This window comes from Diplodia corticola (assembly GCF_001883845.1).
Source record: "Diplodia corticola strain CBS 112549 chromosome Unknown scaffold48, whole genome shotgun sequence".
In the NCBI taxonomy this organism is placed as follows: Eukaryota; Fungi; Ascomycota; class Dothideomycetes; order Botryosphaeriales; family Botryosphaeriaceae; genus Diplodia; species Diplodia corticola.
The window spans coordinates 51,512-73,723 of record NW_017971527.1 but is presented as its reverse complement, the minus strand read 5'-3'; the positions used below and the strand labels follow the sequence as shown (position 1 = coordinate 73,723).

Below are 22,212 nucleotides of genomic sequence, written 5' to 3'. Positions count from 1 at the left end.
CAGAAGCTCTGCGGAGATCATGCGCCGACGAGGGTATTATACCTACTACGCAAGTGTGTGTGTATAGTTCTCCGATTGGCCTTGCACCCCGCGATCCCACGAACCCTGAGAGCGTTACGGCCCCGCGACGCCTGCTTGGGTGCTGATGCAGCAACAGGCTGTTCTAGTCGCGCCGAGAATGTCGTACGTATGCACAGTTTTGGGCAGCGCAGCGCGGGGCACGACGAGGCGCAGCCCATTGGCGCTGGGGAATGAGGAGGAGGTTTGACGTGCGCATCCAGAACTGTCTGAGACATGGAGCAGCAAATGGGAGCGGAGAGGGTTGCGTCCGATATCTCGCGGGCTGCAGAGGCAGGATGCGGCTCTCGCATCCAGACAGGTGACCATGACGCTGAGGAAGCAGCGCCATCCTTGCTAATCAAACAAGAAAATCCGCCTATGGTGGTTGTGCGCCTCCCTCGCGCAGGGCACCGACCGCACCGACTGCAGCGGCGCCACGGCTGCGCCGTTGCAAGCCGGCTGTCGCACGCCGAGCGCGACTGTGGCGGTGGCTGTTGACCAGAGTCTCAGGCCGGCGCCCGACCCAGAGAATCCCGCGTGGCGACAGGGACAGGGCGGCTTGCGGTTGTGTATCGCGCGGTAAGGAGACCGCGCGCGTTGCGAAACACGGCAGTGCTGACGGCCGCGAGAGCGCGGGTGGGTGGTGAGATGCCGCTCGTCCCGCGGCGTGGGCTCAGCAGGGCGGCGCTGCAGACTGACATCAAGCACGAGATCGCGGTGCGTCCATCTCATGCAGCGGCTGCGAGGCTGGGACACGTCCAATGTCACCGTGCAGACCGCGACTCCGGCGTGGGAGCACGGATGCTAGAGGTCGATCTCCAAGCGCCGGCCGCAGGCGAGTCCTGTTGGCCGCTGGCAGCGTGCCACGATTTGTTGGCGACTCACACCGACTGCCCATTCGCACCTTTCTGCCGCCCTTCCCCGGCCCTGGAGGCCTGCACCAAGCTGCACCCTAGCCCGCCGCCGCGCGCGATAGCCAGGGCCGCATCCACGCCCGGCCCACCCTCTTAACCTGACCCTCGGCGCCTGCTCGCCCTTCCCAGCCGCCATGCAAATCCCGTGAACTCCCCGGCCTCTGCCTGCGACCCTCAAGTATAGCAGGCCTGTGCCGCCGCTGTCTCCTCGACGAGCGCCCCTTCTCCCTTCTCCAATCCTACAAGAACGCCGCTGGTCTGCGTTCGCTCTTTGTCTCGGTCCTCCTGCACCTACGGTGGAGTCCACGCGCACAACCCTGCTGCCACAAGCTTCTCGCCGGCATCCTTGTTGACCGGCGGCCACGGGCGGAATCCCCTATACCCTTATCGTTTCACCACCTGTACGCCCGAGTTGCACCTGCAGCTCCGCCCTGCCACAATGGTCGCTCTCGGTCAGACCATTACCGTCGTCAACAAGTCCGGCAAGGTCGTCAGCACCGTACGTCTCCACCCCCGCGCTGTGCGGCTCGCTCGCTAATGCACTTGCCAGAGCAAGCACCTCGTCAATGTCTTCAAGGAGGCCAAGTCCGCATACAGCCAGCGCAAAGCCGAGATCCAGGCCGTGCGCGATCAGGAGCTGGAGCAGCGCCGCGTCCAGCGCGCCCTGGAGAACTACCACATCGACGACGACACCAAGTCCAAGAGCTCGCGCCGCTCCAAGAAATCGACCTCGACCCGCCACAAGTCGCACCACGGAGGCAAGCCCCTGCTCGAGCGCGGTTACACAGACAGCTTTTATGCAAACGACGCCGCCGGCAAACCCGGCTCGTCGCCTCTCAAGAACGAGTACAGCGCGGAGCCCGGCCCTCAGAACCAGCTTACCCGCCGCTACACGGACGGTCCCTTGTCCATCTTCTCCTCCAAGTCGAGCAAACGCTCCAAGGATGACGTCGACATGGATCTCGCCTACGGAGACATGCCTCCCCCGCTTCCCGACCACCGAGGCGAGAATGAAGTGGAGCTCCGCAACCAGATGAACGGTCTGACCCGCATGCTGGACGAGGCCAACTGCCTGCAGTACTCCGTCATGGCCATGATCGACAGCCTGCAGAAGAACCCCGACGCCCTGGCTGCCGTTGCCCTGACACTGGCCGAGATCAGCAACATTGTTGCCAAACTCGGCCCGGGCGCGGTTACCGCGCTTAAGGGTACCTTCCCGGCTGCCGTTGCCCTCCTGGCCAGCCCGCAGTTCATGATTGCCGCTGGCGTTGGCATCGGTGTCACCATCGTGGCCCTGGGCGGCTACAAGATCATCAAGAAGATCCAGTCCAACAACGAGGAGAATGCGATGCTCCAGGCTGGCGGGCCGGTGCGGGCCATCGAGGAGCCCGAGGAGCCGCTCGTGCTGGACGAGCTTCAGCCACCCGAGCTCAGCCGGATTGAGAGGTGGCGCCGCGGAATTGCGGACGTCGCTGCCGAGAGCTTCGGCACGAGTGTTGATGGCGAGTTCGTCACCCCCGGCGCTGCCGACCGCTTTATCAAGGAAGGCGTCCTCAAGGAGGACGACCTGAAGTCCCGCAGGTCTGCCAAGAGCAAGGCGGCTAAGTCGACGTACAGCTCCAAGACGCACAAGACCGACAAGACTCACAAGACCGACAAGACGTACAAGACCGAAAAGACACAGAAGTCGGCCAAGTCGGTCAAGTCTTCGTCGACGTCGAGGACAGAAAAAGAAAAGCCCAAGCGCAAGGAGCCCTCGGGAATCCGCATGCTCTTCAAGACGGCAACAGCCTGATACGTTTTCTTTCTGGTGATTTCTTCTTCGACATTTTAGCGTTCTCGCATACTCTGCGTTCTTTAGACACATCTGCATCAGCTGCACCATGGCTTTGTCCATGGCATTTCACACCATTTTTCTGTTTCTCAAGATACCTCTCAGCGCGCTCGACTTGACCGCTGATACAACGAAACAATAACTTTGAGAGCTATGATATTGGATCCGGATCCGGCGTTGAGGACTTTGTAGCATCTTGGCTGGTTCTTTCGGATGCATTCTGCCTGGAGTAGGGGTACATAGTCTACGAATATCACGCGCATGGAAACATGCTGAGCATGAACAAATTACTTCCGGTCCATTCTCTGGGTGACAGTGGCGACGAAAAGCCAGGCAAGGCTTTGTGCAAACTACGAGGAAGATGCGGATGCGGAGGATTGCGGGATGGCCGCCGAGGTCACGTGGGCGTCGGGAAGAGCTCCAACTTTTTCGAGCCGGGCGGCTGCATCATCATCATCACGAAGTCTTGCCATCAATCCCCCGACACCGCGACTTCCACCGACACAATCGTCCACGCCCGTTCCTCTCATTTCGCTGTGCGACCTTTCAGCCCGGTCGTTCGTCCCATTCTTGCGCTCTTCCATCGCGCTCAATCGAAACCCCGCAACCCGGCCTTAGACCAACACCCGTCCACGGACCTCAACCGCAATGGACCACTCCAGAGATCCCTGCCCCTGGGTTGCGCTGTCCGACTTTGGCGGCGCATTCTGTATGGGAGTAAGTTGCGCCCCGTTCCTCCTCTGCTGTCAAGCAGTCCCGCGCGACAAGTCATCGATGCTAACAAAACACTCTTCAACAGGCGATAGGCGGCGCAGGTACGACTCGACACCACCACCCAATCCCCCACTCCGCTCCACTCAACTCAAACACACATCCCCGCTTCGACACGTAGCAGTCGCGACGTCGTTCCACAACCAGACCGCTGACATGGACAAACAGTGTGGCACGGTGTGAAGGGCTTCCGTAACTCGCCATATGGCGAACGCAGAATCGGCGGTACGTAGCAAGCCCACCCCCAGCCGAGCAAGACCACATGCACGTACAGCCAAAAGGTCAGGACACTTACATTTCTTGGTGCCAACGAAACAGCCATCACGGCCATCAAGGCGCGCGCGCCGATCCTGGGCGGCAACTTCGGCGTGTGGGGCGGGCTCTTCTCGACGTTCGACTGCGCGGTCAAGGGCATCCGCAAGAAAGAGGACCCGTGGAACGCCATCATCGCGGGCTTCTTCACCGGCGGCTCGCTGGCGGTGCGCGGCGGCGCGAAGGCCGTCCGCAACGGCGCCATCGGCTGCGCCATCCTGCTCGCCGTCATCGAGGGCGTCGGCATCGGCTTCCAGCGCATGATGGCGGAGAACACGCGTCTCGACGTGCCGCCGCCGCCGTCGCAGTCGGGCCAGCAGCAGCAGCTGGCTTAGGATGCGATGCTCCTCCTCGAGATGGGGTTGTCGTCGGCATGACGGGCAGTCGGACGGACGGGAAGGCCGCGAGGGGAGGAGACGCGAACGACGAAGATGACGATGGCGATGGCGATGGCGATGGCGACTGGGTGGCGGCAGTCGTCTGAAACAAACGGACGGTGAGAACGACGATGATTGTTTGGCCGAATGGCTGGCTTTGGACATGGGCACGGACGCACACATGGCTGCATGCTGCACTGCAGTCTGCATGCGAGATTCAAGATGGCATGAGATGAGCACGCGGAGGACGCTTCTGCATGAAGAAAACGTGGACATGGCGGCGGCTACCCGGGTGTTTGGGAGCGTTTCGACTCCACACCTTCTTCTCCGGACTGGTAAGAGACTTGTGGAGCGGGATTTCCCGATACAGCCGTCGGCGTACGCATGATCGTCTGCTTTCGTCTTGGCTTTCTCCTCCTGGCGGCTATCTCGAAAAACGGAAAAGTTGGGTATCTGACGGCTCGGCGCGGTTCCGGCGGCTGTATAGCCCGATGACCCCTACCCTTGACGACACCAAGCTCTTCCCGGGGACGATCGACGTTGACGTGTCAACGACGCTTGTACCATTTTCCTTATACTCTTTCCTTATTTGGGGGGCGCTTCGAGAAACTTCTCCACTTCTTCGCTTTCTTCTTCCTCGAAACACACCATCCATACACACAAAAAGGCGCATTTTTTTGAAGAGGGGCGCCGTCACCGCGCGTTGATTTTTCAACTGGAAGCCTGCCTTTTTTTCGTAGCATCACAACATAGAGACACGCGCATGGGAGGGTTTCTTCATCGACAAACAGGGTTACACGGGCGTTAGTTGATTTATCCAATGGGCTTCTTCTCTGTATAACATGATCAAATCACCTTCCGTACGATTTTCCGAATCTCCACACCTCCCAGAACCATTGCCGAACGCGTTGAAACACACCAAAGTGGAGAAGTTGTGGACTGGTGGGTGTTTTGAATGGTGTGCTCATCATCCGCACCATCCTCAAACGAATGGTACGTATCTTCTGACAGCTGATGTTCACTAGTAACTAGCGCACGATGTGGAGAGCCCCCGCTCCGGTTTTTGGCGCTTCGCGAAGGTGGCTGATAATGGCTAAGAATAGTCTGTCTGAGACAACGAAGCAACAAGTTGCGGTTGCCGTCGGGCTGCGCGCTAAAATGGAAAACAAGGTGACTGACCCTCCGTCCAGGCTGATGCAGATGACTTTTTGCAGGTGTCGAGCTTGATTCAAGAAGCCTGTCAAAGCAGCACTTTCTATAACCAATGACATGCCGGTAATGAAAAAACCGCGGCGAAACGGATGGGCTCGCTGTACATACATACGTACCCTGCGGAAGATGTTGTTGCTGCGGATACGTAGCTAGGTACATACCCGACACATGCGGGTCGTGAGTCGCGTCGGAGGCTAAAAAAGAATGGCTGCAAGATAATGCACACACGCCTCTGACACGTGCTTCTGTACGTACCCAACGGAGTCAGCCAGCCATTCAAGCTCCTTCCTCTGTGGGGGTCCTAAAGCTTGACCAATCGGCGAAGTGGTGGTGGTGGGGGGTGGTGGGGGATTGGATGTTTCCATTCCTTCCGCTTTTTCCAGCCTCCCTGCTCTTTCCACTGCGGCTAGTGCGCCTAGTTTCGAGAAGGCGCGGATGGGTAGATATGTAAGCCTTTTCTTTCCCCAGGCCGCCTTACATGCACTACTGTACGGTTAGCAGTAGTGAGAGAGAGAGGCAGGCAGACATGCAGTAGTCGGCCGGCCCCGCTTCCTCGCTTTGCCCTGCATAACGCTGTCTCTTTGTCTCTTCATCTTGCGGATTTTTCTTAGCCTTGTTTTATTTCTGGGGGTGGTTGGGTCTGTTCGCCACTACGTCGGTGTGTTCTCTTCATACGTGGATTTTTTTTCGTCGTCCAGTCAGGAACTTTTGCGGAAGCGCGGAGGATGGATGCGAAGGACTCGGCATCGCCATCTCCGTTTGCCGGGTCTCACGGCAATGCTGTTGACTGGACGAAAGCGGTCGTATGACTTCGGAAGACCGATGGAGAGGAAACAACCTATGGGGTTTCGTCCCCTTCTCGCCGAAGACACAACCGTCAGAGAGATCGACTCAGTGGACATCGCCCACCGGAGACGGCGCCTCGTTCGCTCAAATCCTTCCTTGCAACTCACAGTGAGCAGGAAGGCACAGAGCCTCTATCACCAATGATACACGGCGATAGACGGCGTCGTAGTCGTCAGGTCGCGGTTGCCAAAGAGTAACACACGCGTACCCACGACGCAACAACCATCAAGCACCACCGTCCCCCGTCTCTGACACGTAAAACCCCTCACGCAGCAATTCGACATCGATAACAAAAAAGCCAAAGCTCGGCAGTCTCCCGCATCCGTCATCAACGGGACCTGCCGACCTCTTCCTATCGTCCCGACGACACTGCCGCCTGATCCACTGTTGCCTGATCGACCAAGACGGCAGTGCCGGGCCGACCTGCAGGATATTTTTTTTTCTAAAAAAAAATTAAATCATCACTGATGATGATGATGATGATGATGATGATTATGATGATGACGAGGCTTGCAGTCCGATAGTGAGGCTTTGCGGTAGCGGTAGGGTAAGCAAGCAAGGCAGCAAGCAAGCAAGAAAGGCGACGCGGCGCCGGCGCAGGCGCAGGTGCGGGTGCGGCGCTGCCCAACGCGCCGTACATACTACTGCAAGCCAACGCACACCACCACTGCACGCACTAGGTGACTGACTAGGTACTGCACAGCTGGGCAGACGCGGTCCTGCATGCACGCCACGAAAAAAAAGTTAGGTCGGTGGGCCGGCCGGCGACTTCACTTCATGGGTTCGAAAGAGAGATGGGAGAAGGATGGTGTCGTCACTGTTCATTCTTTCGTAACCTGAACGGACCAAAAAGGACAAAAAAGTGAGAAAAAGGACCGGGAAAAGGAAAAAGTGACGCAGAGCCGGATAGACATAAATGTTCTGTGTGAGAAGCAAGCAGCGAATGATCGATCGTGGCATCATCATCATCATCATCGTGCAAGCCCTCCCTGCTCTCGTGGCAAGCGTAGCTGACTGAAAATTCCCTGACCAACGTCGCAGCAGTAGAAACCATGTACTAGTAGCCCGAGAAAAGGGGAGAGAGGGAAGAAGAAGAAAAAAATAAAAAAAGCGGGAGAGATGGGAAGAGCAAAAGACCATCGCTGGCAATGTTTAGCTCAGAACGCCGACCAACCCGTTCTCCCAACCAACCAACCGACCAACCAGGTAGCCTACCCGCCTATATCCCGCATGTATACGCCGCGCCGATCTATGCCCATCCCATCCCATCCCACCTAACCAAGCCAAGCCAAACCAAACCACCCATCCCACCCCACCCCGCCTCCCAAAACCCCTCCCTCTCACCAACGCCCCAGCCAGAGAAGCAAGAAAAAAAAAAAAACACAAGACTACAAATTCCCAATAACAACCATAAACCTCAACAGCCCATCCCCCTTCTTACTCCTCCCCCTATCCTTCCACGCCGCCGCACTACTCGCACCGCCACCGCCGCCCTCCGACCCCGCCCCCACCGCAGTAACATCGCCCTCTTGCTGCTCCACACCCTCGCCAACCACGACATCACCAGTCGGATCCGCCGCCGCCGCTCCCACAGCGGCAGCAGCGTTCGTCGGACCGCCGGCGGCAGCAGCAGTGTCGTCGAGCATGAGGGTGCTGCTCTTCCAGCCCCAGCTCTGGCTGAAGTTGAAGCGGTCGGGGGCGCTCTCGTAGACGGAGAGCAGGCGGCCGCCCTTGGAGGGCGAGTAGATCTTGAAGTACGTCTTGATGGTGGGGCGGCCGTCGATGTAGGGCGGGATCGTGGCGGAGGCGGAGGTTTGGTTTGGGGCGGGCCGCTGGTCGTGGCCGTGTTTGCTGGAGGTGGAGGGGGCGAAGGTGGCGGATGTGGATGCGGATGCGGAGCGCGCGGGGGCGGGGGCAGCGGGGTGGTGGTAGTACGGGTTGCCGGGGAGGCGGTGGCGGACGTATTGGGAGTGGGTGAGGCTTTCGGCGTCCGAGTCGTCTTCGGAGCCGTTGTCGTCGGTGTCGGCGGTCGTCCACGGCGTGCGCATCCATTCGGGCAGGCCGGCGGTGGAGCTGAGGTCCTGCGTGGGGGCAGCCGGCTGCTGGCGACGGGACCGCTCGCCGGTGCGCGAAGGCCCGGTGGTGGTCGGGGACGCGACCACGTCGCCGTCGCCGCCGCTGCCGGAGGTGTTGTCGTCCTCGGGCGAGATGCCCATCATGGCGGTGGCGACCTGCTCGGCTTGCCGGCTGCGGCGCGAGCTGCGCTCCGAGCCCGTGCCGCCGACGAGGATGCGGCGCTCGAGCTCGCCGATGCGGGCAGAGGCTGAGGTCAGGACTTCGCCGGTGTTGGCGCAGTCTTCGGCAGAGTACTCTTTCGCGCGGTGGAGATATACACCCAGCTGTGGGTTTTTGGATGAACGGACCTTCTGGATGTAAATGTTCCACAAGGAGCCGGCGTAGAAGACGGTGCGAGAGTAGACGCGCTTCTTCTCCTTCAGAAGACGGGGGTTAGGGAATTCGGCTGCGAAGCGGAAAGGAGGGAAGTGCGTGTAGGAGATGCCCTTGGGTCTGGATGTGGGCATACCACCGGAAGATCCTGGACGGAATGGTGTCGGGATGCGGTTGGCATCAGGCATGACGGAGAAGTCTGTCGCCCACTGGACATCCTCAGGCTGTAAAGTAGCCGACAGGCGAGAGGCATGGCGAGGCGAGGCGCTTGTGGTCGTGACGACGGGTTCAGCGGCGCCGCCCATGACGATGTTGCAGTCTGCAGAGGGTATCCAGAATTTGCGAGGCTTGCCATTGGCATCCCAGCTGCCGGAGTCCATCTCGTCAAGCTCCGAGTCAGGGGTCGATGGCTCCATAGATTGCTTGCCTTTCGACGAGGCAGAGCTCTTGGATGAAGGCCGGTATGGCTGGTCCGGTTCGGCCGGCTTGCTGAGTCCAAGCTCCATGTCCTGCGGGTTTGCCGACCGCACTTTCTGCCGAAGTTCCATCTGCATCCACAAGGCGTTTGTGATGGCCTTTTCAGACACTATTGGAAGCCCAAAGGTATCGCGTGCTGTTCTGATGAACTGCAATTGCTCGAACTCCAGATGGATGTAGTGAATTCCTTCTTCGAGCAGGACCAGTAGAGGCTCGATGTCGTGGTGGGTGTACAGGGACATCCATTTCTGCTGCTCATCCTGAGGGTTTTCCTGGCGCGACAACCCAGTGGTGATGGCATTTTGGCGATAGACACTGTCGAACCTGACAGCCATTAGGCCAAGCATGTCTGGTGCTTTGGTGCTCCGCGACTTGGCAGACTTGATGAGGCTGAACTCGGCAGCGACCTTCTTGAGGCGGCGGTCCAGCAGGCGTTTCGCCAAAACCCATCTCTCCCATTCCCCGTGGATATAGAAGCCGTCCCCGCCGACGATCTCCCGGGCGATCTCCCCAGGGATCTCATCCCAGTTCTTCAGCTTCATCTCGGAGCCGTCTCTGCAGAGCATGGCCTTCGCCGATGCAAGTAGCCTCTCGCCGGCTCTCCCATAGTATTGCAGGGTGACCAGCTTGATGAGTGGGCCAAGGTTATCGGGGTGCATCCTGCGCAGGATAGAGTCGATGCTCGAGTCGATTAGGTCCTGCATTTCGAGCCAGCATGCGGTAGCGAACAAGCCCAAGCACTCGACGTCTTCCTCGTCGGAAATGTCGTAGCCGTACAGACGTTTCAAGGTCAGCTCAAAGGCGGCCTCGGTGATGCAGTGGTCCAATTCTTCGGGGTGGAGAGTGACCTCTTCTGCTCGGCTTTCCCGCCAAGGGCCCGAGAGCATGGAACAGAAGTAGGGCGCTTGATCGAGAACTAGTCGATGAAGGCGATATCTTTTGTTAAAAGCCACGATAATGATGTCTGAGTGACGGCCGTCAAGCAAGCCTCTGCTGTAGACGTGGTGGGACAGAGAGCCGGGGATCATGCCGGCAGCAGCTGCTTGACATTAGCTTTCTATCTCGGGGCGGACACAGGGGCTGGCATACAAGTCGATTGCATTCTGCTGTACGGGATAGACCTGGCCGAGGCAGGCGGGGTGCCGGCAAACAAGCGGCTCAAAGTAGTGAGATTCTGATAGTCGCTGCGGTCGTTGGATCTCCGAGAGCCGACGGGTGTTGTAGGATCATCAACATCCTTCTCGACCCTGGCTATCGGAGGGCGGGAGCTGCTCGGCAGTTCAAGGTCAAAGCGAGCAGAGCGCCTTGACGACGGAGGCGACGAAATAGGCTGGGGGGCGAGCAGTGGGCGCGAAGAGTTGGAGGGCGGCGAAGAGGCGGGAGGACCAGCGGAGAACAGAGAGGCGCGGGGAGAGGGGGTAGTAGTAGGATACAGCTGGGCCGGGATGGCGCTCTGCAAACGCAGGCCATCGGTTACAGACGACACGGTGGAGGAGGCTCCATCGGCTTGTGACGACTGCCAGTCGTTGGGGTCGAGGTTCAGATGAGAGACCAAGTGATGGAAGTCGGAGGGCCCGCCACCATGTCCATCCATGTCACTGAGGGCGGTTTCGGAGGCGACTGTGAGCAGCTACGGAGGCAGTCGGGCGCAGGGCAAATCATGCGGGCGAGTCGTGGGGAGCGAAGATATTGGATACGGGGGCGCGAGATGGTTGCGGCAAAGTCATGAACGTGTCTGTCGGGTGGAGGCGGCCTTGCGCCTGGTCTTCGCTCGCTACGGCGCTGATCCTGATTGTCGGCCAGTGCGACGCTGACGCTGGGCTCGTGGCCCCGCAGTCTGCCCCCCCAGACCCTGCAGCCGGAGATAGTCGTGGCCGCGGGGCAAAGCGGCGTCGGGCCCGCGCGGTGGCGGAGGCGGCGAGAGGGCCGAGAGAGAGCAAAAGGAGTAGTACCGCAGTACAGAGGTGCGGTTAGACACTACTGTGAAAGCCGCGGGCGAGCTTGCGCGCCGTTGTTGGTAGGCCGCAAAGCAGGAGCGCCGCCGCGGCCCCGCCACGCAAATCCGCGCGCCCCCCGGTCACTCTCAATCATCACACGCGGACCACGGCATATTATTCGCACGAGCTGTGAGCTTGGCCTTGTTGCGTGCTGCTTCCCGTCTTGTGCGCAGCCGCAGCCCGTCTCAGCTGCAAAAGGAAGCATGCACGTCATATGCCTGTAATAGTTCCAGATCGGTGCGACCCGCAATCTGCCATCATCCGGCACGTGGAGGCTGCCTGAGTCCAACAGCTGCGTTGGTGGGGGTCAGGCGTAAGTCCCCGCGACCTGGTCCTGGTGCGTACAGCATAGCAATGCCCATGTATCTGTCCCTTGCGCCGCCCATCTGACTCTCTGACCTCCACGCAGCCTTGGCAGGCCGTGTTCTACGCACCAGCACCTATCCTCGGAAACAACACGCAGCTATAGGAACAGTAGCCGCCTATAAGCCTATAGCCTGTACGAAGCGTTGCCGATCGTGGAAACCGGCAGGGCCATGTCCGGGCATCCGAGCGTGCCAGCTACCACCTAGGTAAGAAGCTTGGGCGATTTGCAATGCGGCGCGCTGGTTGGTCGGAGCTGCCCGCCCCGGAGGTTGCACTGCTTCCGACCGGTCGAACCACCGCAGCTTCAAGTGACTTTTCTGGCCCTGCAACACCCTCCCTCAGCCTCCACGGCGCCCCGCCATGGCTTCCATCTTCCAGCCCTTTCCCGCCTTGAGGCGCGCTGCTCCGCGCCTCTCGCGCGAGTTCTTCACCTGCAGGGCCTGTGTCAATCCCGCAAAGCCTGCCGTCCCGCCGCCGCTCCGCTCCCACCTCCGCCACGGTCCCGTCCTCCGCGCCGTGCGATGGCAGTCCACCGTGAAGGGGCCTCAGTCACCGCTCGGTGCCCTGAGCGAGTCCATTGGCTCCGGCCCAGGTCGGAAAGCCGCCGAGGCAGCCAAGAAGAGCAGATTCCCGGAGGCCAACGACAAGATTGTGGCATATTGGTTACTCGGCAGCGCTGCCAGCGTTTTCGGCATTGTCGTCTTTGGAGGCTTGACTCGTCTCACCGAGTCTGGGTACGCTCTCGCCTACAGCACCCCATCTGTTCTCCGTCTAACAGCCTCTCAGCCTTAGCATCACCGAATGGCGTCCTGTTACCGGCTCTCTCCCTCCCATGTCCCAGGAAGACTGGGAGTCCGAATTCACAAAGTACCGCGCCTCGCCCGAATTCCACCTGCTCAACTCGCGCATGACTCTCGACGAGTTCAAGAAAATCTACTGGATGGAATGGGGACATCGCCTGTGGGGCCGCGTTATTGGCGTGACCTTCCTGCTGCCCACCATGTACTTCATTGCTCGGCGAAAGGTCACAAAGTCTATGGCCTGGAAGCTCACTGCCATCTGCGGCATGATCGGCTTCCAGGGCGTCATCGGCTGGTGGATGGTCGCTAGCGGACTAAAGGATGACCTGTTCGCCCCCGGCAGCCACCCGCGCGTGTCCCAGTATCGCCTGACTGCCCACCTTGGTGCTGCTTTCGTTGTCTACTGCTCCATGCTCTTGACTGGTTTCTCTGTCCTTCGCGAACGCCGCTGGCTTGCTGATCCCGCCGCCGCAGAGAAGGTTATTAATGCCCTGCAGCACCCGAACCTCCGCCCCTTCAGACGCTACGTCACGGCTCTCACTGGTCTTGTCTTCGTCACGGCCATGTCCGGTGCGCTCGTCGCTGGTCTCGACGCTGGTCTCATCTACAACGAGTTTCCTTGGATGGGTCTGGGCCTCACGCCGCCGAAGAAGGAGCTTTTCGATCCCTGGTACAGCCATACCGCGGACAACTCCGACCTCTGGTGGCGCAACATGCTCGAGAACCCGTCCCTCGTCCAGCTCGACCACCGCTGCCTGGCCACCACCACCTTCACCGCCGTCATCGCCCTCTTCGCCTACACTCGTTTCCCCAAGCTGCGTGCCGTCCTTCCCCGCGACGTGAAGAAGGGCATGACGGGCGTCACCCACATGGCTTGGATGCAGGTCGCTCTCGGCATCGGTACTCTGATCTACATGGTGCCCACTCACCTCGCTGCCACCCATCAAGCTGGTGCGCTCGCTCTGCTCACCACCACGGTGCTGCTGTGGAGTCGGATGAGGGTCCCCGGCAAGCTTGCGCGCATGGTTCGGGCGAGGTCCGGTGCTACCAGTGCGACCAGGCCACGGTCGCCCGTCTCTCCCGACCTGCAGAGCAAGCCTATCGGCGGTACCGCTGGCACTATTGATCGCAGGACGTGATTTATTTGTCTACCGTTTTGGAAGAAAGAAAAAAAGGCCACCTATGATATGATGATTTTGTAGACACACTCATATGCGGAGCCTCGTAAGACGGAGGCTTGTTTGCTTGTATATATATCTCAGCTCTTTTTAAGTCGTTGTAGCACCAGAATGGCACGTAGAACGCGGCCGACCCGACATTAACAACCCTTTCGTGCAGTATTTTTTTCAATGTTCATATCCAAGATGCCTTGTTGGTTGCTTTGGTCTACATTTGTTAGCTGACTGTTGCTTCAGTCACTTTTCAGGATCCACAGCGCGAGAGAGTGGTGGCTACATGATCTAGCATCGGCCGTTACACAGGTTCCGTTGACGGGTACGAGCAGATGGCTGTTCCAGTGTGCTTCATACGAGATCCTTACCTTCCCAGTGTCACGGAGATTGGGCTTTGAATCACGGCAAGTCATCTCTCGTTTGTGAAGGATGTGCTCTCCTACCGCCATCAGCACGACGTAATCGTGCATTCTACGACCATACTCGAAGGTCCAGAGGTCTCGTTTGGCGCTCAAGCATGGTCGTGCGGCTGCAGCTTCTCATTGCGGTACTCGAGGTAAGTTCTCACTATTCTGTAGTCTGAAATATCCGAAATGTATTGGTGCAAGGCTGAGGAAGACCTCGTAGCCTTTTTTTTTTTTTTCAAGGGTTGCAATCTATTGGACGGTGATCGCAGGCGGTCACATGAGGACGCAATTAGTTCTGGATGCTTTATTGATCATGAATCTGCTGCTACTGGTGCTTATATGCGTGAATGAGTGAGGGGCAGCAATAATATCAGCAAGGGCATTAAGGGAGTTGGACGTCATGACACATGGTGTTAAGCGCCGTTTTCAGCTGATGATGACGTCCATCCAACAACAGGCATGTGCTTCATCATTATTCATCACATGTGACCGTCATTATTGTGACACAATTTCTTCAACATGATTGGTGGTCGAAAGCGCGCGCTCTCGTTCAGTTGGAGGTGAGTAATGAGAGGGAGGCGTTTGGGAACTGATAGCTGGGCCTCGCCTCATCAACTTCTGCCTGATCTGCTCAGCTCCAGCCTTGCTTGAAACCGCGTCCTCCCTGCTCCACTTCATCTTCATCTTCTTTTTCCTTGTCTTTCTGTTAAGCCTTCAGTCTCGTCTGGAACTCCGTCTACAGCTCCAATTGCGTTACGTGCGTCATTGGAACGAAATTTCGCGACCGATCCAAGCAGCGTCGCTTCAGTCGCCTCGCATCCCAACACCGACCCTACTCGGAATGATGTGCGTGAGCGTTCGCGTGCATGGAGTCATACAAAACATTTAGGCTACGTGGGATACCGGGAGGATCGGATGAGGAGCGCGTCAAGAATCTCGTACAGAGTGCGCTTGGGTGCTCCGACGATGTGGCTATCCGAGTGCGTTCGTTAGCTGACGATCCGTACCCCGACGATGACGAAATGATGGCGACGTTGGAGTTTTCAAAGATTCCAGAGATGCTCGTCCAGGGCTCTCGAGAAATCAACGTCGTTGTTGACGGTTGCGAGCTTGTTTTCGACTCGGACTTCTTCGATTTCACAACGCTCCATACGCCAGCAGGGAAGGACTGCACCATCGAGTAGGTACTTTCTGCACATATCGTGACTGTATTGATAGCTGACCGGCTCAGTATTGTTGCGGTTTCAGGACTAAATGGCCACGCGCTCGGGTCTTTCAAGCGGAGAAATGGCAATTGGATATGGCTGCGAGATGCTCTCGCCCAGGACCTCCCAAGTTCTCGGGTACTCACCTTTGGACTAGACACGCAGCTGATCAACAGCGAATCGTTCCAAAACATTGCCGACCTCGGTGGAAGGCTACGTACTGCCTTGAGGACTATTCGCGCGGATCCGAAGAGGCCCTTGGTTCTCATCGGTCATAGCCTTGGAGGTATCATCGTGAAAGAGGTATGTTATGGCAACCACTAAAGACGTGTGGGGTATATATGCTAAGCGTTCATTGGCTCAGGCGGTCAATCTGATGGCAAGGAGTCAGATGCAAGTTGACCAAGCCTCCTTCCACGCCATTACGAGAATCATGTTCTTCGGGGTTCCCAATCAAGGTATGGCTATCAAATCTTTGAGGTCAATGGCCGGAGATGGCCCCAATAGGGCACTTGTAGAGTCTCTGGGCCCGAACTCTGTTACCCTTCGAACCCAAAGCCAGGCCTTCCTAGAGATATTCGACTCAAACATGGCTTTCCAAGTCGTCAATTTCTACGAGACCAAAATGTCACGAACTGCAGTGCAAGATGTATGTACATGTATTCATAAGATGATTTTTGAGATGTTGACTCACTGTGACAGGAGACGACACAAAAATGGACCATGTCAGGCCCTCTTGATATTCTAGTCGAGCCTCACTCTGCGACGCATGGACGGCCGCATGACGCGGAAAATCATCACATCCATGCGGTTGACTGTTCTCATAGCGATCTCGTAAAATTCTCGGGTCGTAAAGATGGCACCTACAGGGTTGTCGTCAATCATCTGAAGAGGATGCAGGATTTCAAGCCGCGGGAGACAAAGTCTTCAGAACAGATGGAATGGGAGAGAAGTAGGTAGTTATGATAATGATTTTCGGACTCTATGAATGCTGACTACACACAAGATTGCTTACACTCCTTGGCCTTTGTTGAGCAGCACATACGCGAGGCTCAGCTCAATCCCACCCCTGGGACCTGCCAGTGGCTGCTCAACCACGAGGCCTTCACAACATGGCGCCATAGACCAGAAGGTCTACTCTGGATACGCGGACAACCAGGTTCCGGCAAATCAATGGCCATGAAAGTACTACTGAATCACATGAAATCTACCACAGAGCCGGACACATGTCTGCTCTCCTTCTTCTTCCACGGCCGAGGCGTCCCGTTGCAGAAAACTCTACTGGGGCTTTACAGGTCCCTTCTGCATCAACTCTCACAAGAATTTCCGGTCATCCTTGCAAATCCAACTAAAATCTACAAGCAGAGGACTGAAGTCTCTGGAACAGTGGATGAGAAATGGGCCTGGACATGCGAAGATTTATTGGATCACCTTGCCCACGGCCTCAACATAGTCTCCCGAGACTTCTCCATCACTATTCTCGTGGATGCTTTGGATGAGGCGGGGGAGACGGAAGCGTACGCCATCGTGAAAGCATTCAAGACACTCTTGGCAACTAGCGATCACCAGCCACAGCTACGGATATGTTTCTCATGTCGGCACTATCCGCAAATCACTCTGGACGGAGGAAATACCATCGTCAGCGAGGATTTCAATGGCGATGACATCAGCAATGCCATTGAATCCGGCATGAACGAACTCCATTTTACTCGAACAGAAAAGGAACGATTACGGTCTGACATTTTGGAGAAATCCAAGGGTGTTTTCCAGTGGACTTCGATTGTGCTTGAGAAAACAATGCACTTCGAGACACGCGGCTACTCATTTGAGGAAGCCCTGAGGCTGGTACGAGAGGTCCCGGCAGACCTGCATCGTCTCTATGAATCCTTGCTACGGCCCATGCAAGACTCTTTGCCAACCCAGTCGGAACGCCACATTCACGAACAGCAACAGACTCTCAAGCTTTTCCAATGGGTTCTGTTTGCGATCCAGCCCTTAACACCCAAGGAACTCCAGCACGCACTTGCATTCGATTGGCGCATGGATCAGAAATCAACCTCCGAGTACCAGAACGGGCAAGACTTCATCTGCGAGGACAAGCTGGCTCTCCGGATCAAAGACCTGTCCAAAGGTTTGATCCACATATCCGGATCACTCTCTTTGGGTCAGGTTCAGTTCATCCACCAATCCGTTCCGGACTTTCTGCTTGGTTCCAAAGATACGCTACAAAGACTCTCTCCTGATCCCACCACTCCAATGGCATGGCTCGCGCATTTTCAATTGTCGAGGTCCTGCCTAAAATACTTGCTCATGCAGGAAGTCAGAGAAGCATTTGACCAGAGTATAGACACGCCTGGTAGTGATGATGCTGACGCGTTAAGGAAAATGCGAATTTCGCGATACCTTGCCGGTCGCCATTTGCAGAAACTTCCACTTCTACTATACGCATGGAAAAGCTGGGTGCTCCACACCGAGAGTGCTCAAAGACAGAACTTTGAGGTTCCGGAAAAGTTTTCCATACAAGATCCTCTTCGCTCCGTTCCATGGGATAGTGACATCCTTCGTCGGCCTCTTGATCCATATCTGGGAGCGATCCTGGGTGAGCCCATAACGGAGTACCTCGGAAACCGTGACCGGCAATACTTCGAAATCACTCGCATAATCCAACCCTTTGCTTATTGCGGATTAATTGACTGCATTCGAAACCTGGTTAACCTTCGGCCGGCTTCTTTAGAAGATAAAGGTACAACGCGCAGCACTCGTGGATATACACCGATATCATTCGCTATCGGGGGCCGGCAGAAACCAACCGTCCGTGTCTTGTTGCAGCTTGGAGCTGACCCGAACCCCCGTCCAAAAAAAGCTCTTTCACCACTCTGTCTTGCATGCGAGTGGGGTGACCTCGATGTCATTTCTTGGATTGTCGAAGCAGGGGCCGACATCCACTGTCGTAGAGGATCGAATACACCACTCCTTTCCGCGATGTACGCTGGCCACGATCACGTTATTGATTTTCTCGTCAATGCGGGAGCAAACGTCAATCAACAGAACAAAGACGGGAAAACAGCACTACATATAGTCGCAGACAGCAAAGATCCAAATCTTGATGTGCTTAAAAGCTTGATACGTCATGGTGCGTCTATAGGCCTACGAGATCGGGAACGTCAGACTCCGTTACATCTGTCCGCGTATTACAGCTCCACGCCAGTCTTCAAAGTGCTCCTGGAAGAAGCCATCAAGTTTGAGAGCATGAACAAGAAGAGTAGACGAAATGGACAGCTAGCCGTCTGGAAGAAGTCGAAGGAAGACCGCCAAGGCATTTCCATCATCAACTGGCAGGACAAAAATGGTAAAACCCCTATATTTCACGCCATTCTCCGTTACGACTACGAACGCTTGCAGTTGTTACACGATGCTGGAGCGAACCTCAACATCAGAGAAAAGTTCGGAAAAACCCCGTTCATGGAAGCTGCGGTGTACGGGTGTCACGACGCCATCCGATTTTTTATCCAGGCTGGCGCGGACGTTAACGAGGTGAATTCGTACGGGAACACAGCTCTAATGCTCGGCGTCGAATTCGGACAATCGAGCGCGGACACACTGGGCCTACTCATCCGGTGCGGAGCACAAGTGGACTTGAGAAATAACAAAGGACGATCACCACTCATGGCAGCTGCCGAGAACTGGAAACATGAGGAAGCTGTGCTTTTGATCAAGCTTAGGGCAGAAATCGACGCACGAGATGATCAGGGGATGACGCCATTGCTATATGCGGTAGAAGACCGGTTCTGGAAACCTGAAAGATGGTGGGTTAGTTATTCGAATGAAGACTGTATCCGAATGGTTGATCTTCTCCTCAATGCTGGAGCAAAAGTAGATGCGGTAGATAATTCTGGGAGGAACGCGCTGTTCTATGTCCGCGATGAGGAGGGAAGGCCTTTGTTCAGGAGACTTCAAGAGGCAGGGTTGCAGGAAGTGTTGGGGAGGGATTCAGAACCAGCATATAAAACCCAAAAGATCAAAAGGGGAGTTTGGAGGCTTCTCGCACCTTTCAGGAAGAAACCCGCAGATTAGCCCAGCATCTCAGATAGTTTCACAAACAAACATTTCTCCAACAAACACCAGCTTCCATTCCACCGCCTCGCCACACCTTTCCCCATCCCAACCCTCACTTCACACCGTCTCACAAAAAGAACGCCCGTCCCACACAACCCCTCAACCCCTCCCCCTCAACCCCTCCCTCCCCCTCGACCCATCCCCCCAACCCTACCTCCACACATCCCCAACCACCCCCGTCCCCACACAACTCGGCACGCTCACCGTGCGATCCGGATCGCTCTCCCACGTATAGGTCCCATCACTGCTCTGCCGCACGTACTTGTACGCCACGGTCGCGCCGGGCGCCAGCTCCACGACGCCGTACCACAGGTTGTCGGCGCTGGTGTACCGGTCGGCGCTGAGGGCCTTGGCGGCGGAGGGGTCCCACGAGCCGAGGGCGGGGACGCTGCCGGCGAGGAGGATGGATTCGCCGAAGGTGGTGGTGGCGTGGAGGTTGAATGTGATGGCGACGGCGGTGGGGCAGGCTGTGCTGGTGGAGGAGGAGGTGGTGGGTTGAGTTGTGGTGGTGGTCGGGGTGGTGGTCGGGCCGGTGGTGGCGGTGGAGGTAGAGCCCGGGTTGCTGGTGATGCCGGTGGGGAAGGCGGTGTTTGTGGCGGAGGCGTAGGTGCCGGACGCGGAGCCGGCGGCGCAGGCGGCGGGGACGTCGTCGGCGGACTCGGCGCTCCACGACGCGGGCACGACCGAGTCGCGGCGGGCGGCGGCGGTGAGGAACGCGGCGTACGACCAGGTGAGGTCGGGCGCCGAGAGCGGGGCGCCGTCGTCGCGCGAGAACTGCTCGGCGAGCGAGCCGTCGGCCGGGGTGTAGGCCTGGACGATGCCGACGTAGCCGTCGGCGTACGTCTTGACCGCGTTGAGGATGGCGACGAAGGTGTCCGAGTTGGCGGCGTAGGTGCCGGCGGCGGCGGAGGGGTAGACGTCTTGGAAGAAGGCGAGGGAGACGTCGTCAATGGTGAGGGAGCCCTCGCGCGTCCAGGTGTAGAGGGCGTCGTAGAGCTGCTCGGCGGCGGCGAGGGTGGCGAGGTACCTGGTTCCGTTAGCTTTCTTGTTCGAGGGCGGGGGCGTGTTGTCGGAAGCGCGCTCACCAGGGGTTGCCGTTGTAGTAGGTGTCTTCGGCGTATCTGCCGACAGCGACGGCACTGCCCGCAGCGATGCCCGAGTTGATGGTGTAGATGGACCGGAAAGAGTCCGTCACGGCCTTGTGGTTCGCCAGCGCCCGCGAGGAGCAAGGCTGGAATGTGACATCGTCACAGGCCGCAGAGGGGTCGAAGTTGTGGATCGACGTCAGAATCGAGTTGGCATCCTTCCCGGTGCGCCCATTATTGACGTTGATGTTGGAGACGATGTAGTTGCCGTTGGAGTTCCAGAAGCTCTGCTGGAAGCACAGGACCAGCGGGGCCTGAGAGTCACAGTAGTCGCAGCTGTCGCCGAGCTGCGAGGCCAGAGTGCTGCCCTCAACCAGAGCGCGGTGAGAGGCGGCAATGGTGAAGAAGGATGAGCCTTGGACCTCCTCCCTATAGTGGCGTTAGTCCCAATTTGACTAGATGCATCCGGGAGTTCCCTACCAAAGGTCGAAGCCAGTCTGGTTCCAGTACTCGGTGGTGTAAGACAGATCGTTCCGGATGACCGGCCAAACAACATCCCTGGCGGTATCGGTGTAGCCGTTGTCAATCAACCACCGGGCATAAGCAATCATGGCAGTGGCGCGGAGAGGGGGGCCATCCCTCTGCGGCCTTCCCCAAGCGTCAGTGAACTGCGTCAAGTCGACGTTGAATTTGGGTTCGCCCTGTGACTTATGTGTCAGCAAAGGATACACGTGGTTACCGAGGCTTTCTCACCAGACCGCCCGTAGACAAGCCGCCGGAGGGGTTGTCGATCCCCTGCAGCTTGGCCTGCGCGATGATATATTCCTGGATCTCATCCTGCAGCGAGGTATCGCCGGCAATGAACTGATCAACCAGGGCCTTGAAGACAAGCGCCGCATCACGCGTCCAGGTGTAGAAGTCTGCCGTTTGTCTTAGTAAAATGCCATGGAGAAGCGCAATCGAACAGGAATCGGGACACCTACAGTCAGGATCACTCTTGCTCGGACCCGCAACGACCACACCTGCCGCGGCGCCGGCAGCATTGGCCCCGTCGTCGCCAATGTTGGCCAGGACGCCAGCATAAGCGATAGGGCTCTCGGTCGAAATGAAGCTGTCAACATTGCTCTGGCGCTTGAAGAGCGTAGTCGTGGGCACGGCGAGGGCATCGCCGACGAGCAGGCCGACAAGGCCGAGGGCCCTGATGGGGAAGAACATGGTCGATGGGCCGATATCAGAAGCGGAGGACACCAGATGTATGAGAGCGAGGAAGTGGAAACACTGGGTTGCGCTGCCGGTCCCTGGAAACTCGGTTGCTGTGGGCGCTCGACCTCCCTTTTATATATCCAATTTTTTGCCGGGTCTGGGCGGCCGAGTCACGGCACCGTGTGTGTTTGTCGTCCAAGGTTTGTTCATGACGGACCGGCCCTAGCGGAAAGGACAGCAGCGATGGTCCAAGCTCGAACTGGTGTTGGCCAGAGGGTTGACGGAGTGGAATGACGCGCACACCTAGTCGAGCAGCTGGTGGTGAGCAGCGCTTCGCTCGGCTCGGATGGGCCGAAAGCTTTGTGCATCGGAGCGAGGAGCTCGAGTGGGAAGGTGGAAGAAGTGTGGGGAACGGCGGGAGCTAGAACGGGGGGCGGGCGAGCGGCCATGCCGAGTCCACACACATAATCCAGGGCCCTTTTGGCGGGCGACGAGGCTGCTAATTGAAAAGTCGGACAAGCATAAGCTTCTCAGGGGTGCTATATTGCTGCTGCGGGCCGTGATTGGCTGAATGTCGGAGCGTATGTAAATAGCATCCCACTGCGGGCTT

At 57.6% G+C, this 22,212-nt stretch overlaps 6 protein-coding genes across 6 annotated transcripts; 4 read left to right on the top strand and 2 right to left on the bottom strand.

Moving 5' to 3' along the window:
• Positions 1 to 1,413: 1,413 nt before the first annotated feature.
• Positions 1,414 to 2,769, top strand: BKCO1_4800020 (uncharacterized protein; the record flags this gene model as incomplete). The annotated part of the gene is made up of 2 exons (XM_020276458.1): positions 1,414 to 1,473; positions 1,525 to 2,769. 2 exons carry the CDS (start codon positions 1,414 to 1,416, stop codon positions 2,767 to 2,769), a joined length of 1,305 nt encoding a protein of 434 aa, XP_020127715.1.
• Positions 2,770 to 3,456: 687 nt separating this feature from the next.
• On the top strand, positions 3,457 to 4,226 carry BKCO1_4800019 (mitochondrial import inner membrane translocase subunit tim-17; the record flags this gene model as incomplete). The annotated part of the gene is made up of 4 exons (XM_020276456.1): positions 3,457 to 3,525; positions 3,608 to 3,623; positions 3,748 to 3,804; positions 3,898 to 4,226. The coding sequence occupies 4 exons, from the start codon at positions 3,457 to 3,459 to the stop codon at positions 4,224 to 4,226; spliced, it is 471 nt and encodes a 156-aa protein (XP_020127663.1).
• A 3,488-nt stretch (positions 4,227 to 7,714) lies between these two features.
• On the bottom strand, positions 7,715 to 10,845 carry BKCO1_4800018 (btb poz-like protein; the record flags this gene model as incomplete). Its single annotated transcript, XM_020276455.1, has 2 exons — positions 7,715 to 10,290; positions 10,341 to 10,845. The coding sequence occupies 2 exons, from the start codon at positions 10,843 to 10,845 to the stop codon at positions 7,715 to 7,717; spliced, it is 3,081 nt and encodes a 1,026-aa protein (XP_020127662.1).
• A 1,129-nt stretch (positions 10,846 to 11,974) lies between these two features.
• On the top strand, positions 11,975 to 13,553 carry BKCO1_4800017 (cytochrome c oxidase assembly protein; the record flags this gene model as incomplete). Its single annotated transcript, XM_020276454.1, has 2 exons — positions 11,975 to 12,348; positions 12,401 to 13,553. The coding sequence occupies 2 exons, from the start codon at positions 11,975 to 11,977 to the stop codon at positions 13,551 to 13,553; spliced, it is 1,527 nt and encodes a 508-aa protein (XP_020127667.1).
• Positions 13,554 to 14,512: 959 nt separating this feature from the next.
• Positions 14,513 to 19,272, top strand: BKCO1_4800016 (nacht and ankyrin domain containing protein; the record flags this gene model as incomplete). Its single annotated transcript, XM_020276453.1, has 6 exons — positions 14,513 to 14,553; positions 14,883 to 15,173; positions 15,225 to 15,501; positions 15,563 to 15,847; positions 15,901 to 16,150; positions 16,205 to 19,272. 6 exons carry the CDS (start codon positions 14,513 to 14,515, stop codon positions 19,270 to 19,272), a joined length of 4,212 nt encoding a protein of 1,403 aa, XP_020127666.1.
• Positions 19,273 to 19,464: 192 nt separating this feature from the next.
• On the bottom strand, positions 19,465 to 21,614 carry BKCO1_4800015 (glycoside hydrolase family 15 protein; the record flags this gene model as incomplete). The annotated part of the gene is made up of 5 exons (XM_020276452.1): positions 19,465 to 20,341; positions 20,400 to 20,828; positions 20,880 to 21,100; positions 21,153 to 21,319; positions 21,383 to 21,614. 5 exons carry the CDS (start codon positions 21,612 to 21,614, stop codon positions 19,465 to 19,467), a joined length of 1,926 nt encoding a protein of 641 aa, XP_020127665.1.
• Between the last annotated feature and the right edge of the window lie 598 nt (positions 21,615 to 22,212).